The sequence below is a fragment of the Corvus cornix genome, chromosome 14 (assembly GCF_000738735.6).
Source record: "Corvus cornix cornix isolate S_Up_H32 chromosome 14, ASM73873v5, whole genome shotgun sequence".
NCBI lineage: Eukaryota > Metazoa > Chordata > Aves > Passeriformes > Corvidae > Corvus > Corvus cornix.
In genome coordinates, this window is record NC_046344.1 from 16,444,249 (window position 1) to 16,461,241 (window position 16,993).

At 47.5% G+C, this 16,993-nt stretch overlaps 2 protein-coding genes across 31 annotated transcripts in view; one reads left to right on the forward strand and one right to left on the reverse strand.

Moving 5' to 3' along the window:
• Positions 1-7,570: 7,570 nt before the first annotated feature.
• On the reverse strand, positions 7,571-11,111 carry LOC109143585. Its single transcript, XM_019281448.3, has 2 exons — positions 10,801-11,111; positions 7,571-10,524 (listed from the first exon to the last, which is right to left on the reverse strand). Exon 2 carries the CDS (start codon positions 9,468-9,470, stop codon positions 8,565-8,567), a length of 906 nt encoding a protein of 301 aa, XP_019136993.1. The 5' UTR covers positions 9,471-10,524; positions 10,801-11,111; the 3' UTR covers positions 7,571-8,564.
• Positions 11,112-15,675: 4,564 nt separating this feature from the next.
• Positions 15,676-16,993, forward strand: part of MAPK8IP3 (mitogen-activated protein kinase 8 interacting protein 3) — a 72,593-nt gene continuing 71,275 nt past the window's right edge. For 20 of the 30 annotated variants that reach the window (XM_039560601.1, XM_039560602.1, XM_039560605.1 and 17 more), the window contains exon 1: positions 15,677-16,087. In XM_039560601.1, coding sequence (XP_039416535.1) covers positions 15,770-16,087 — 318 coding nt within the window. In that variant the 5' untranslated portion in view covers positions 15,677-15,769. Of the gene's footprint in view, positions 16,088-16,993 lie in introns of all 30 variants that reach the window. The other 10 variants (XM_039560624.1, XM_039560614.1, XM_039560620.1 and 7 more) reach the window with 2 other exon arrangements.

The following is a 16,993-nucleotide window of genomic DNA, read 5'->3' on the forward strand; positions in this document are numbered from 1 at the left end:
CCACACAGCCACCTATTTCAATTGCTGTAGGGGGATCTGTAGTGATACCTACAGCTCCACCAATGCCACAGCCAGGCACAGCACCCAAGATTCTGCTGCAGCTGGCGCCGGCGGGCGCCACACATTCAGCTCCAGCACTGCCGTTCTTTCCCCCACAGCCAGCCCAGGCGGCGCCGCCTGGCATGCCCACAGCGTCTCGGCCACAGCCGCTTTTAACAACTACAACAGTGGCGTGGCTGCCTGGCAATGTGGCTTATGGAATATATTCTATGGGCGCGCCTGCACGACCTGGGCATTCTGTGCATGCTCTTGGAATGCCCTATCAGACTGAGCAGGCATTAGTGGCGCCCGGCCTTTCTACGCAGGCTCTGTTACCTGGGCATCTCCCCCGCGCAAGCACAGACGGGGCAGCTGCAGATGGCAGAACTTCCCACGACTCTACAAAACATTTTGCAGCAGCTGGCAGCGCTGCTGATATGTAGCAGGAGGCAGTTGCTGCCCGGCCCGCGCCAGGACGACCCGAGCTGGCTACGCAAACTGGTGCGGCGGCCACGGCCCCGGCAGCAAACACGGAAATAGCAAACACGGAAATAGCAAACACGGAAATGGCAAACACAGAAGCGGCGAACACGGAAGCAGCGGTGGCTCCGGCAGCAGCGACTGAACAGACACCGGTACCGCTACAAACAAGGGCCGCGACTAGCCACGCTGTTACAGTTCACGCAGTCGTCTACGCCGTCCACTGGCCTGGTGCCTGTGGCTGGAAGCAGGCAATCAGGAACACGGCTGTCACAAACCTGCCCTTGGATGTTACCTGACTGTAAGGTAACTGTCCGGCCGAGAAATCCGAAGCACTTTTGGGAGGCCGTTAAACTGCGTGCCCTGGAGGAAGGAGACTGGAATCTAATAGAGAAAGTAGGTATGCCTGGAGAAGCAGAGGCACCTGTACAGATAGCTCAGGAGGAATCTGTGCAGGTTGCTGCAGCACCCCAGGAAGGTGCAACAGCAACACAAGACAATAATGCACCTTCAGAGGGGATTATTCAAGCATTTCCTGTACAGAAACCTGTCCCCAATTCAGGCCAGCCTGACAAACATTATATTATTGCCTGGAAAGTAGGCCAGGACCTACTGGCCAAAGTAGCACAATATGGTCTTGGGTCTCCTGAAATCATGCAGGTTCTTGGAGTACTGAATACTGAGCTACTTTCTCTGTTTGACATTAAGCATTTAGCTCAGGTGTTATTTCAACCTGTGCAATATACAGTTTTTGAGAACCACTGGAGAAGGCTGGCTGACAAGGATGCAGCTCAGAATATGCTGTTGCCTCCAAATCATCCCAGAGTGGGAGTTGAAATGAAGGCTCTTATGGGACTTGATATCTTGTCAAATCCCAAGCTCCAAGCTAATTGGGATCCTCTGGTCCTTGAACAGGCTCAAAATGTGGGCATGGGAGCTTTATTAAAAAGCATAGACATGGCTGCTCCTAAAACATGATATGTGAAAATTTCTTAGGGGCAGAAAGAGCATTTCTTACCTTTCGTGGAAAAGATCGCTGCAGCCCTTGAGAAGCAGGTCGAAGATGAGACTTTGAGGCAGATGTTGTGCAGACAACTAGCAAGACATAACAGCAATGACAAGTGTAGAAAGATTATTGATGTTTTGCCAGGAGAACCCACACTAACAGACATGGTTGAAGCCTGCTCTAAGGTGGGATCTGGAGATCATAAGTCTGCTCTGGCTTCAGTCCTACGGCCTATGCAATCAAAGTCTGATCATGGACAAAAGAGGCCTAGAGTTGAGAACAAGCAGAACCAGATTAGCAAAAAGCAGAGAAATAAGGAGAACAGGGGAGCTGCTCAATGCAGGAGATGCAGTAGGCCCAGTCATTCTGCAGAATACTGTGAATCTATGTACCATGCCAATGATCGACTTCTGACACGCTTGGGAAACTTGAACAGGAGCAGACAGGGGATGTGCGCTCAGACACAAATGTTTCCCCAGGGCATGGCTCCACTGACACAGACCTACTCAGCCAGCTTAAAGCCAGCACCCAGGGATCAGCTGGGGTGAATGTGCACACCGCAGCAACACTAGTCTTAGAATCTGGTCATGTTTATAAGGTTCCTTTGGATGCTTATGGACCCTTAGGTCAAGGCTTCAGCGCATTGCTTGTGGGCAGATCTAGTGTTACCATTCAGGGGATCTTTGTACACCCAGGAGTTATTGATGCTGATTTTACAGGCCAGATTTGTGCTATGGTTTCCACACCCACCCCCTCTGTTACTATTCCTGAAAAGATGCATATTGCTCAACTTGTGCCCTTTAAGTCATGTGTCCCCAGGAGAGAACAACGAAATCGTGGAGATGGTGGTTTTTGGATCTATGGGACTTCCGCAGATCTTCTGGACTGCAGACATCTCCAGCCAAAAGCCACAGATTATGTGTACCCTAATCCTGCTGAATGCCCATCCACCCCAGATTCAGCTCCGAGGTTTGACTGACACAGGCGCTGATGTGACAATTATCTCCTTCTCTGCGTGGCCTCCTACGTGGCCTTTAGCCCCTGTGGGGTCGGCCATCGCAGGGTTGGGAGGAACCACACAGAGCTATTTAAGCGAACAACCTGTGTTGGTGAAAAATGCAGAGGGGCAAACAGCTACAGTTCGGCCCTATGTCACTGAAGCTCCACTTAACCTCTAGGGGCGGGATGCATTGGCTGCCTGGGGGGGTACAGATTGCGACGAATTTTTGATGACGGCCACTGTGCCAAAGGGCACAGAGTATCCTACACTGCCTTTGCGATGGCTAGTAAACAAACCTATATGGAACCCTCAGTGGCCCCTACCAAAAGAGAAATTAGTTGCCCTTCGTCAGTTAGTTCAGGAACAATTACAACAGGGACATCTTGAGCCTTCTACTAGTCCCTGGAACACTCCTGTTTTTGTAATTAAGAAAAAATCAGGGAAATGGAGATTGTTGCAGGATCTCTGACAAATCAATGGATGTATGGGGGCATTGCAGCCTGGTATGCCCTCACCCACCATGATTCCTGCGGGGTGAGAAATCCTGGTAGTTGATTTGAAGGATTGTTTTTTCACTATTCCTCTGCATCCTGATGACAAGCCAAAATTTGCTTTTACTGTGCCTGCAGTTAACAATGCTGAACCTGCGCAGAGATACCAATGGAAGGTTCTACCTCAGGGCATGAAGAACAGCCCAACTGTCTGCCAATGGTATGTCACTCAGGCTTTGTCCAAAGTCTGTGAGCAGTTTCCTGAGGCATACTGGTACCATTACATGGATGATATCCTGGTGGCAGCATCCACCCGGGACGAGCTGCTGAGGATACGGCCTCTGCTGCTTGATGCTCTGCATTCTTATGGATTGCAGTTGGCTCCAGAGAAAGTTCAGCAGCATCCTCCTTGGAAATATTTAGGAGTCAAAATTTTGGATCAGACTATACAACACCAAGAGGTGCAATTCTCGGGTTCTATTAAGACCTTGCATGATGCTCAGAAATTGCTGGGTATCATCAATTGGATACGTCCTTATTTAGGGCTAACCACAGTGTGGATACAACATGCTGGTAGCAAGAATTTTTCTTGCTTCTTTCCAGTCCCATGAGATATTTTTCTCTCTCACGGAAGATATTAGTAGAGTTCTATAAACTATGAACACCTGTGACCTTGCAAACCTTTGTTTATAGTACGGTAGAAAAATATTTTGACAATGGATGTTTTAGGATTTTAGCCAGTCACCCCAAGGGGTGGCTGATCCTTTGACCAATTAGACTATGAAGAAAAAAGTCTATAAAGAGTTATAAAATAATTAAATAAATCAATTTTGCTGCACAATTCCTGCCTGCTGGATCTCACTTCTCCTCCCTACCACTGCGGGATACTGTGATACCACAGCACAACTTTCTCCACTTTTTAGTATTTTAAAGGGGGACCCTGAGTTGAATTCACCTTGAAAATTGACTCCTGAAGCGCGATGAGCACTGGAGGAGTTGCAACAAGCTGTTTCTGCTCGTCAGGTTTATCAAGTGGATCCCTCCATTGATATCACTGTTTTCATTACCACTCCAGATTTTCATCCTACAGGTTATCATTGGCCAATGGAATAAGCAGTGGCCCAACCCTTCGCTATTCTGAAATGGATCTTTTTGCCACATCAGCCAAAAAAGACAGCACCCACATTCTTTGAATTGATTGCTAGTCTGATAATCAAATGCCGCCAACGGTGTTTGCAATTAATGGCAGTGGACCCTCCAACAATTGTTCTTCCAGTACAGCAGGAACACTTTGAGTGGAGCCTTACTAACAACACTCCTTTGCAAAGTGCGCTGCAGAACTTTTCGGGACAGATTGCCCAGCCTCAAATTATTGCAATCAGCAAAATCAACAAGCTTCACCTTGCGGCCAAAAAATAGTCAGGTGCCAGTGCAAGGGCCCACCATCTTCACAGATGGGTCCGGGAAAACTGGGAAAGCTATTGTCACCTGGAAGGAGGAATCTGAGTGGCAGGTGCTGGAAGGCCATGAGTCAGGCTCAGGCCAGCTGGTTGAACTGAGGTCTTGTTGCCATGGCTTTTCAGCGGTTTTCTCAGGTACCTTTGAATTTGGTCACTGATTCTGCTTATGTAGCAGATATAGCTCAATGTTTAGATTGTTCACTTTTGAAGGAAGTCAATAATGTGGCTCTGTTTTCATTATTGAAAACTTTGTGGAGTGCAATTCAAGCTCGAGTGCACCCATATTACATTCTGCATATTCAGAGTCACACCAATTTGCCAGGTTTCATAACAGAAGGCAATGCCAGGGCTGATATGCTAGCTAACCTTGCGTGGGTAGCACCTCAGCCTGACAAAATTGCACAAGCCAAGGCATTGCACAATTTCTTCCATCAAAGTGAGCATATCTTGCAGAAGCAGTTTCACCTAACGCCAACTGAGGCTCGGGACACTGTCAGCGCTTGTGCTGTCAGAGACTCGCTGCACCTCTGCCATCAGGGGTAAACCCCAGAGGCCTACAGGCCTTTCAGATTTGGCAAACTGATGTAACACACGTTCCTGAATTTGGCAGATTTAAGTATGTGCACCTGTCTATTGACACTTTCTCCTCAGCTATGTGGGCGTCCGCTCATAATGGAGACAAAGGTCACAATGTCATTGCCCATTGGAAATTGGCTTTCTCAATCTTGGGCATACCTTCTTCTGTGAGGACCGATAATGGCCCTGCCTGTCTCTCAGAAGATGCAGCAGTTTTTGCACTTAACGGGGTGTGAACCATACTTTGGGTATTCCACATTCTCCTACTGGCCAAGCCATTGTTGAATGTGCTCATGGCACTTTGAAGTGTGTTTTGGAAAAACAAAAAGGGGGAATGCATGGAGAAACCCCACAGAGTTGATTAGAAAAAGCTCTATATACAATCAATCATCTTACAGTGCCACCAAATTCAAATAATCCTGTTATTTTGAATAATTTTTTCTCATTGCAGTCTTCAGGCGAGACACACCTGCCTTGAGCAAAAGTCTGGGTATGGGACCTACTCACTAAGTGGGAAGGCCCGTGTGAGCTTATTGCTTGGGGGCGTGGGTATGCTTGCATTTGCACAGATACTGGGGTGCGATGGCTACCTGCAAGATGCGTTCGCTCTGACCTGCGGCACCAGAAGCAGAACAGGCAACCTCCAAGGCAACCTCCAGATGATGACCAGAATGCGATCATCAACCGAATGATCCTCTGATGATGACCAGGATGTCGACCATCAGTCGGATGGTCCTTCTACAAGTAGAGACTGGGATGGTCCTTCTACTAGCAGACTGAACTTTAAGTTTCTTTTGTTATGGAGTCAGAACATTAAAGCCATTAAGGCTGTGTAGAATTAAGCTGATGTAGAATTGTAATAGCTGATATAGGGTTGGGTTCACTTGATGTATTTCCTTGGCACTACTGCTGCCTGCCTTAAATCAGTATGTGATTTAGATTCTGTTTGGTAACTGGCCACTACCAAACGGACCCCTTATGCTGTATTTGTTCTCCTTGCTGCAAGGGATCCCACAGAGGATTACAAACACTACCTTTTTGGTCTTAAACAAAAAGGGGGAATTGCGGACACTAAAAAGCTAGGAGCAGAGGAATTTTCCAGCTGCTACAGCTTCTTGTGAAGTTTTTCTTTCTCATGCAAGCTAACTAAGAAACAGTTTTAGGTTTTTGTAAACCAAGGCTTTATCTCACAGCTGCAAACTTGTTGTCTAAGTTTAGTTTGGTACATTGGAGAAAATATTTTGAATGGGCGTTGTGGAACCTCCACCTATCATTCTAGAGGGTGGATGGTCAAGTGACCAGTGGGGTCATGCCACCCTTGCGAACGAAGCTATATAAGTTGATTTATATAATTAAATATAGCATTTTTGGCCACTTATCCTGAAATTTGAATCGTGTCATTTTTTGCTGTTCTCGGTACAACAGTGACAGTCCTAGTAACTTTTTTATCTCTCATTTTGTTTTAGGGGAAGGGAGGGAAAGGCTCCGAGCTACCCATTCACAGCTTAACCTGCAGCTCCCATGTCCTATTATGTGTCCCAAGTACTTTACCTCTTTTTCCACAAATTGTAGCTTTTTCTTGGACACCCTCAACCCACTTCTGCCTAAGAAGTTCAGCAAATTTATGGTGGTTCTTCTCACTGATTCTTTCTCTTCTCCTGATACGAACAAATCATCCACATATTGTACCACCTGCGTTCCTGGCAAGGCAGGGAAGGATTGTAACAATTCTTCTAAGGCCTGTCCAAATAGGTTCGATGACTCAGTGAACCCCTGGGGAAGTCTAGTCCACCACAGTTGTCGTTTTTGCCCGGTTTCTGGATCTTCCCACTCAAAGGCAAATGCATTTCTACGTTCTTCTGCCAGTGGACAGGCCCAGAAGGCATCCTTAAGGTCTATGACACTGAACCATTGGCATTGTGGGGACACCTTACTTAGGAGTGTGTAGGGGTTAGGCACTACCGGATACCAGGTCAAGGCTTGCTTATTTACCTCACTCAGGTCCTGAACTAACCTGTATGTCCCATCCGGTTTCTTAATTGGTAAAATTGGGGTGTTATATGGGGACATATAGGGCTCTAGGGTTCCATTTTCAATAAGTTCGTTGATCACCGGCTGTAGGCCCCTCTTTCCTTCTATGGAAATGGGATATTGGTGTATTCGAATGGGAACGTCCTGCTTCTCTATATTAATCTTAATTGGGGTAATGTCCAGGCCCATAACTTTTCATCTGTTTCCTTTTTGTCCTCTTGTCCCAGTTGTAATATTTTAACCACCGTCCTCCCCTCCTCAGGGACCACCCCTATTTTTAGCTGAATTTGTAAATCCCTCCCTAATAGATAATAGCCTCCTTCAGGTATCGATGAAACATCCCCTACCCCCACTCTCGAATTTCCCTTAAACATTACTTGTTTGATGATTGTTGCTGCAAAGTATTCCCCTTTTGCTCCCATGACCCTGTTAGGGACCGAGTCCGGAGAGCTGGCTGGAAAAATGACACGTACACTGATTCGATTAAGCATCGTTCTCCCTTTATTTTTCAACTATGCCAACTTATATTTACTTTTGCAAAGATTCACGCCCAATCTCTCTAGACAGCCTCTAATCTGCAGGGGAGCCGACCAGTGTATAACTTTGCCAAGTACTCTCAGGCCTTCCTGCAGCCAGGGGCCTGTTCAGGGGCTTTTCCTCAGCAACCCTGGGTTGTCCAATCTTTCCAGGGGTATCATATGCCTCTGTTCCATAAGGAATCCCTCTACATGAGCCTGATCTGTTCTTTACTAATTTGGCATCCTTTTGGCAAATTACACACACATGTCCTCCCAGCTCCACTATCAACTAAAAATTCATACTCTTCCTCCTGGGGGGCTATCAATAAATTTACCAAGGGCTCCAGATGGTACTTCTCCCCCAGGAGGTAGAGCCCCTGACACCCCAAGTCTTCTGGATTTCCTGTCCCCACCTCGTTGACTGTTCTCAAATCCTTAAGCCTGTGTAAACAACCATTCTTGTAATGTCCTTCCTCCACACAGTAGAAGCAAACACCTTTCACAGATCTTTCTGGCCTTGTTCTCATAGGAATCCTGCTCGCTCATTTTTCTTTTTCATTATGTTTTAAATTCTTTGGAGAATCTTTTTCTCGCACGGTAAGCCACCATTATCTTGGCTTTTGCCTTCATCCGCTCTTCATCTCTTCTCACATAAACTTTTTGGGCTTCTCTCAATAGTTCATTCAATTCTTTCTCCTGCCACTCCTCCCTCTTTTCTAGCTTTCTTCTAATGTGTGGCCATGCCCTTGTCACAAAATGCATCTTCAATAGGGTTTGTCCCGCTGGGCTATCGGGGTCCATTCCCGAATATTGTTGTTTATTTTGGTGGAGTCTTCCCAACCATTCAGTGGGAGACTCATCCTTCCCCTGCTGTCCATCAAAGGCCTTTTTAATATTATTCCCTCAGGGTGCTGCCTCCTTTATTCCTTTTCTAAGTAGGTTCCGGTAATCATTTATGTTTCTTCAACCCATCTCATCGTTCGGGTTCCAGTTAGGGGATGCCATAGGCATTTTATATTCTCCCAGTGGGCCCTGTTGGTTCTCCCTTTCCCAAATCCTCATTCTGGCCACTCCTATCATCTGTCTTTCTTCTGGGGAGAGTAAGATTTTCATAATAGAGTTGAGCTCCTCCCACATGTAAAAATTTGGGCCCAAGAACTGGTCAAATTGTTCAGCCAGGCCCATCGGGTCTTCCAGTTGTTCTTTTATTTCTCTTTTGAAATTCCTTACTTCTGAGGATGTTAATGAGTCATTAACAAAACCTACTCCCCCTTGGGCTCCTCCCATAGGTACCTCCCACAAAGGAAACAGGCCAACCTCTTGATCTTTTCTATCTCCAACATTAGATCCTAGCCTATGAGCCATTTTTCCTCTAGTGTTTTTATAGGGTCCTTCATCAGTAGGGCAGGAAACCGGTGAGCCAGAGGGCTCAGCTGTGAGGTTTGATGTGGGTGTAGTAGCAGGAATACTAGAAGCAGTAGAAGTAGTCGAGCTGACAGGAACAGGTGAGGTGGTAGAGGCAGGTGATGCTATGGGGATAGGAACAACAGGAGCAGCTGGGTCTGCTGGGACAGTGGGATATAAAGGAGGCAACGAATCCAGTGGGTTCCATGTCTTTTCTTTCTTTTTCTCCACTTGTTCTTTTTCAACAGTTTCTGATATCTTAAATACTTTCACCCCCCAATTCCTAATCTCTCCCTTCCAACAAGCAGCATATTCACTCTCTTTGGGGTAATATGGTTCCTTCATGTTTATGAAAGTATTTAAGGCCTGGCAAATCCATCTCTCTGATGATCCATACCTGGGCCAATATATATGATCTGACCTTATTTCTCTTTTTGGCCATTCAATCATGCAGTGTCGGATCATTTTTACTTTGTCCTTTCTTTTTGTAGATGGATCATTATTCCAACTGGCCAGTTTATATCCCAACAGACTATCTGGAGAGATATCTGCAGTAACTTTCTTATTTCTTTCTCTCTATGAGTTGCTCTTTCCCTGTCCCCTCTCTTCTCAATGGTTTTATTTACTCATTCCTAACTTAAAATTGCCAAATCAGAATGTCGCTTCTCACCTGCACACACGAAAAAGAAAATGACAACTCAAAATGGCGCCTTCTGCCTTCACAGAAACAACAACTTAAAATGGCGCTTCCTGCCTTCGCGAAAACAACAACTTAAAATGGCACTTCCCGCCTTCACAGAGACAACAACTTACTTTATTTAATTTGAAACCCCATAATCTGTAGTGATTCCCTGGCAGACCATCCCAAAGAACTGCTTCCTCCCCTGTCGATCTCAGACCTTCTAGGAGCCTTCAATTTCACCGTTCCCAGCAGCCCCTCAGTCTGTGGCCAACAGACACTCTTGGGGCCCTCTCTTTTACCCTTCCTGGCTACTCCTCTTCAGTCTAAGGCCACCTGGATGCTCTCAGGTATAGAGTCCCTTTCCGTTTACCTTCCAGTGAGGAGTCACTTCTACCCTTCCCAGCTGTAAGCTCTCCGTTCCACCCTTCCCGGCCGTTGACTCCCCAACCCTCACTTCTCCCTCTCCCGGCTCTGGATCTAACCCTCAACCCAGCCAAACCGCGAAGAATTTTCCAGTTGCTCACTCACTCTTGTCCACTCGCTTTGTCCCTTCGCTGGCCGACCTCCTCGTGGAGGGACGGAACCGTGGCTAGAAGGACTCCGCGCTCACTTTGTGAATCCGGACTGTCTGGTCCACGTCTCACACACACGACATTCAGTTCACCCCTATCCACCCCCCCGCACAGTACTCACGATCTCCTTTTCTTGTACGGGCCTCAGTGGACTAGGATGGTGGGCCACTCCGCCAACCTGAAGGAGTCCTTCGGTACCTTTTATCCCTCGGTCATGTGCTTTTTAGGGTCCCTTCTTGTCTTCCGGGGTATTAGCCAGCAATCACTAATGACACCAAAAGAATCTGGTTGAGCTGTCAAAAAAGTTGGCAGGGCACGCCTCTTGCCCGAAGTCTTTCAGGGCCATGGAGAAGAGGCCTATCCTGGATGATTCCCCCAGTTGTGAGAAACAAGCTCCCTCACTTAAAATTTTAACAGTTTAACGAACAATAGGGAACAAATGCAAAATCATCCAACAAAGCAGAGGAAAACGGCGCCAGGTGCTTAGCCACAGACAGGGCATAGCCAGAAGCACACCTTCAAGTCAGTAACATAACCCCACCTTGTCTCCGCCTTCTCGAGTTGTCCTTATTGGCTCATTGTCATCCAATGGTGGCATCCTGTTTATCCCTTTATGCCAATCTAGGCATACCGCCCACTCTCTCTCTCCCTTCTGGGCAGAAATCTATTACATATCAAGAATACAACAATCCATTAATTCATTCAACAACAAACAGATAATAATAAACTCATCAACTTATTTTAACAATAAAACATATAACAATAAGCCCATCAATTATTACAAAAGCCAATTTTTACAAACTGCATTTATATCATATAACATGTCATACATGAAATCCCTAATTAGCTTGGTCTTTGCATGTTAAGTGCTTTAATTAGTTAATTCTGAGTTAAATACTTTTAAAATTGAATGTTAAAGTTAACCCATCAGCCCAGGTACAAAAATCAAGTTCTATTATTATTGTTTTCACTTGTTCAAAGCAGTTTATTTGCACCAGTCCCAGTTAAAATCCCCCAGTTAAAAATTCCCCAGTTAAAAATCCCTTTTCAAACTTTAAACCACTTGTACACTATAAGAGTCATTTTTCCTATGTTCGTTATCTACTTTTATAAGTGGTTTAGCATGTATTAGATGTATTTTAATATTTTTTTAAGGGTTTTACTTTGCACTTTAGTCTCAGGATCAACTCTAAAACCCCAGTTTCTAACAGCCAACAGCTATTTTTAGCCCCATAGCCCTTATTCTGCAGGCAAGCTCCACGGCAACCTGAATCTTAATGAGGGCACGTTACCACCCTTACTTCAGCTGTTACTACCCCCCTGACAACGACGAGCTATTGGTAGACAGAACATTTCTGTCAAAGGGAAAGCACCAATCACTTTGGACCAAAGGGGTGTGCTGTGGGCGGGCTGTGGGCGGGCTGTGGGCGGACTGGGGCAGAGCAAAGGCACTATAAAATAACGAGACAAGCCTCAGAGCAATGCAGACCTCTGCCGATTAGCTGTAGTGGATGCCAGTGCTGGGTGTTAAAGCCTTACTCCTATTAAGGGGCCTTTAATAATTTTTTCTTTGACTTTTGGATTAGCTAAAAGTCAGCCCAGCACTGCAAGTTTTTCCGCCAGAGGTCCAGTGCTGTCTCAGCCTGAAGATCTCAAATCCTGGCGCTCCTGGGGCATACCAACTCACGAGCCATAGGATCCCAAATTTTTGTATTTTTCTAATTTTTGTAATTTTTCAGTTTTTCTGTTTTCAAGAAATTATTTTAGTTTTTACTAAGAGTTGTCTCATTCCTCACATAACATATATATATTAGTAAAGGACTGCTATTTCTTTTTGCATATCTTTTCCTGAAAGCCCCGTAATTTCGGAGTTATGATAATTTGGAGGGAAGGGGGTCACGTTTCCTACTCCAAGGGAGGTTCCCACCTTCCTTGGCAGATACCTGTCTTTCAAACCGATACACCTAAAAATACTTAACTCTTTCACACAGCATAGTTCCAACTGTCCAAGGGAAAACCCCCCAACTGGAGATAATATATAACCATATACAAAATAATCCTGATTTTTTTTGCATAGTCTCAATGTTTCTATCCATTTCTCACTCCTTGTGCATAGTCTTTATTTTGCCTGTGTCCTGGGTTGCAGTGTATTCTATTACCATCCCCATCAGCTGTTGAAATCAGGTGGGGCAGTGTTTCCTTGCCTCCTCCCCCCAGACTATCTTTCTGTTAATTGCCCATCATTGTCCTGCCGCCTGACTCAGAGATAACTCCCTCCGGACTATCTTCTGTTAATGAGCCTAATCAACACTTTGCCTCATGACTCGTTACCCCATTGTGAGATGCTCCACCCAGAGGGAGGAACCAAGCATCCCATCGTGGATATAATCTGAGGCTGAACACCAGAGACACTGGCTTCCCACTGGATTTCCAGAGGACAGGAGCTACACAGCCACCATTGGACTTCCTGAGGAAGAGCAGACTGTTTTACTACAGGATCACTGCTTCAGAGGACTGCAGCCACCATTCTACCAGACTGCTACCACCACCCTGCCTAACAGGGTGTCAGGTTGTACCTTGACTCTGTCAGTTTGACAGTGTTTTCTTTTACCTTTTTTTTTTTCCCTTTTCTTTAATTTCCATTAAATTGTTATTCTGACTTAGTGCCTCCCACTGGTTTGTTTTCAAACTAGTACAGCCTGTTTGGAAAGGTAAGCTCTTCAAGAAAGGGCCCTTGCAGCCATAACACAATTGCATATCTATAGCAGTCAGTTTTCAGTATGGTGTTAGTGCTAAGCAAGTAACAATTTGAATCCTAGAAAAACTCCTATGTTAGATGCAATAAAACCCCAAAAGGGATAGAATAAGTGAGGAAACCATGTTTTTACTAGAAAATGGACATAATGTGAACCAGCCATAAAACAGAAGAACCAGAGCACGTAAGACAGAAGGACTTGAGCACCTACACAGGGGAAGAGTCCATGGGGAGGTTGTGAGAAAGGAACAAGCAGCACTGGGGAGGATGTGAATGAGGAACAAGCAAAGGAAGAAAAGGATAAGAAAAGGCAAACTGAAGGACAGTTGTGACATACACGACAGACAATGTGACACACAGACAAGAGCCAATCACAAAGCATAAAGCAGCGTGTGAAAATAGCCCTTAACCCATAATAATTATGCACGATCGCATGTAGGGAAAGCAAGAACTGTATATGAGGGACAGTAATTAATCAATAAAATGGCTTCTGCCTGATTCATATTGAATCGTGTAGAGTTCACTGTTTCTCTCTGCAGATAATAACCAAATATTTTGCTTGCCAACTTTCATGTGGAAGTGGTATTTTAACCCTTTCTCACACATGGCAGCACCTAGCATTCCTGCTATTTCTTGACTCACCTCTAGACTTTAAGTTATTTATGAATTTATAAATATAGGAATGTGTATTTTAATGTACAGAGTTTAAGTTAAGGCAATAAAAATTGTCTTTCAGCAGGAGCTTTAGCAATGTCACTGGACCTGAACCAGGATTCTGTTGTAGAAAGGAGGATGCAGTTCAGCTGATATCCTCACCCCTCAGGGATGCCTGCTAGACCTGTTGGGATTACAGTCAGAAGAGTGGGTAATGCCATGAGCTCATCAGGCTCTGTAGTTCAATAGGCTTTAGTTTGTGTCACTTCCATTGTTTCAGTTTCTTACGTATGTGGGCAAGATGCAAGAAAACTTTATAAATGTTTTTATGTGCTCTCTGGATTACATGAGATTAGAAGTTCAGTGTAATATGGAATTAGTGAATAAGTCTTACCTCTCTCTTTGCCTGCCTTTCTTCTCTCTCTGTTCACCTGTACATTTTTATTGATAACATTTTTAATGTAATCATGCATTTAATAAAGTGCACACTCGTGTTTGTTGCCATCCTATGTTTGTTGTGAATGACAGTACAACTCTTGATCCATAAAGCTTCCCACACAAGCCAGAGTGAATCAAGGCCGAACATGGGTGACTTGTTGGGTTTTACATTTTTGAGCAGCAGGTTTTTTTCACATTTGTTTCATATTTGTTTCTTATATCTATGCACTCAGTGCCTCTGATGTGCTTGGCTGGGCCTGCTCTGTGTGGAAACATTTGAAATTCTGGCAGTTACATTCCGATGCCTCATGATCTACTGGCGATCCATCTCATAACTAATTACACCTCAGCCTCAATTATTGTAGGACCCTTCCAGGTGAACTCCACCTATTCATTCAGTACTATTCTATTCCATTCCATTTGCTTCTGTTCCTTTCCATTCCTTCTCTCTCAATTCTCCATTTTTTAGAAACAAATAGGTTTTTGCTATAAAAACAGCTGTCTAAAAGGTGCTATGCTATGAATCTATAGTCTGTGAGCATGTCGTCACCTATAATGATGTAATATAGAACAAAACAGTCATAAAACGTAAAACTCTTAATTATCAGTGAGATGTGATATTCCCATTGCAATTAGGCTTTCTGGGTAGGGTTAAAGTTCTTTCCCTTTGTGCAATATGAAGCTTTTAGGGTCATTGCTAGTCATGACTTTGGAATTGCACTCTTCTTCAGAGCTCTAAGCCAAATGAAGATGTGGGGAGCCTTTTCCCAAATCAACTCCTTATTTCTCTCTCCTGCCAGGCTGGACTCAGTACAGAGTAGAATTATTCCTGCTGTCTTCCTCCAACTCTACAGCCCAAACTCAGCTGAGCCCAGGATGTGGGCAGACTCTGACTTCTGTGACACCTGCTGAGGGTGCTGGAGGCTGCCGAGGGTTTTGGAGCTGCTGCCCGTAATTTGGTATGTGCTGCTGCTGCTGTGAGAAATCTACTGATGAAATTCGGTGGTTGTGCTGGATTCTCTTTTAGGACTTGAGATGGCCAGTTTGGTCCTATGGCTGTCAGTTCATCCCTGGCTGAACAGGTCCTTGTCTGCTTTCTCTGTAGTAACTACGGCTGCCTGATGTTGGCAATGCAGTGACCGCAGCTGTGCGGTCTCTAACGCGGGTCTCGGAGCCAGTGTGTATCCGAGATGCGGCGCGACCCGGGCACGCGCTGGCTCCTGCTCAGTGTCCCTGCGCGTGACGCCGCACCGTGGGGCCTCGCGCGCGCCCATCGCGCCTTGCGTGGATCCCCGGTGTGCGGCCGACGCCGCAGCGCCGCCCTTTGTCTGCCGCGGGGCTCGGGCAACGGGACCGGGACCGGCCGCGGGCGGGCTCGCTCCCGGCGCGGTGTGCTGCGCGGGCGTCTCGCCGTCACCGCTGCCGCTCGCGTCTCCAGTGCAAGAAGCACTGCGGTGCCGGACCTGCTCTCGGCACGGGTCTCCCGCGCCCCCGATCCAGCGGCTCTGGGCGGTGCCGCCGCGCTCCGCCCCGACCGGTGCCCGCGGTCCGTGACGCGGCGGGGCGGGGCGGGGTAGCGCCCGGCGGCGGCGGCGTTAGCGGGGCGCGGAGCGGAGCGGAGTGGAGTCGAACGGAGCGGGGCCGAGGGCTGTCGGCCGGCAGGATGCTGGAGATCCAGCTGGACGATGGCGGCGTGGGGGGGTACCCGGGCGATGATTACTGCTCGGGGTCGGTGATGTCGGAGCGGGTCTCGGGCCTCGCCAACAGCATCTACCGCGAGTTCGAGCGGCTGATCCACTGCTACGACGAGGAGGTGGTGAAGGAGCTGATGCCGCTGGTGGTGACGGTGCTGGAGAACCTGGACTCGGTGCTCACCGACAACCAGGAGCACGAGGTGGAGCTGGAGCTGCTGCGGGAGGACAACGAGCAGCTGCTCACGCAGTACGAGCGAGAGAAGGCGCTGCGCAAGCAGGCCGAGGAGGTGAGCGCCGCCGCCCCGCGACCATCTTGGCCGCGGCCGGGCGGGGACCCCAATGCAGGGGAGCGGGAGGGCCCAGGGGGTGGCGGGGGCGGCGCAGGGCTGCGGCGGGGCCTCCTCCCAGAGGCCTCCGCTCCGTCGCCCCGATCGACGCCACTCGCGGGTCCCTGCTGCCCGCGCCCCCGCGGTGGGCCCGGCTCGAGGGGAGGCGTGGAGGGGCGGCGGGAGCCCCGGGGCAGCGGCCGCCGGTACCTTCTAGAAGCGAAGCGCGGGGGCGGGCCCGGGCCCGGCGAAGCGCATCCCTCCCGCGGGGATGCGGGGCTCCCGCCCCCGGGACTCCTCCGGACCCGGCAGGCCCGGCCCGGCCCGGCTCCTCAGCCGCACCGTGGGGCCGGGGCCACTGCGGCTGAGCTGCCCCGTGACAGCGGGAGGGAAAAAAACCGAACCAAAATAGCTGCAATCCTGTGGAATTCCTGAGGAATTAGGAATTCACTTTGCAATGCTAACAGCGTCCGGAGGGGTCAGCATAATTTACGGTGTAAAAAATAGGTTTTAAAATGGGTAATTGTGCAGCCGTCCAGCGTACTCAGTGTCAGCTGCAGGCTGTTTCATTGGAGCAAGGAATTGCCTTTAGGGTATAACTTATTGTTTTTGAAACTTATTTTTGCCAAAACTATGCCTCGAGTCATGATGAAATCGTTCCCAAGTCAGCACCTGCCATTTCCTGGAGCGTGGATGCGCTCCCGGGAGAGCCGGAGCAGGGTTGCCCAGCCGCGGGGGGTTGTTTGGAAGTGGCTCATGAGAAATCCAGCCCCTCTGATGGAGCGGAAGGAGAATTCTCGGGTTACAGGGACTCGGATGTAGACAAGACAGAGAGGAGGAGATCTGCACTCTGTCATCTTGCTGCAT

Excerpts from the sequence above, each read along its gene's own strand:
- LOC109143585 (XM_019281448.3), bottom strand. The coding sequence starts at position 9,470 with ATGATCCGACACTGCATGATTGAATGGCCAAAAAGAGAAATAAGGTCA.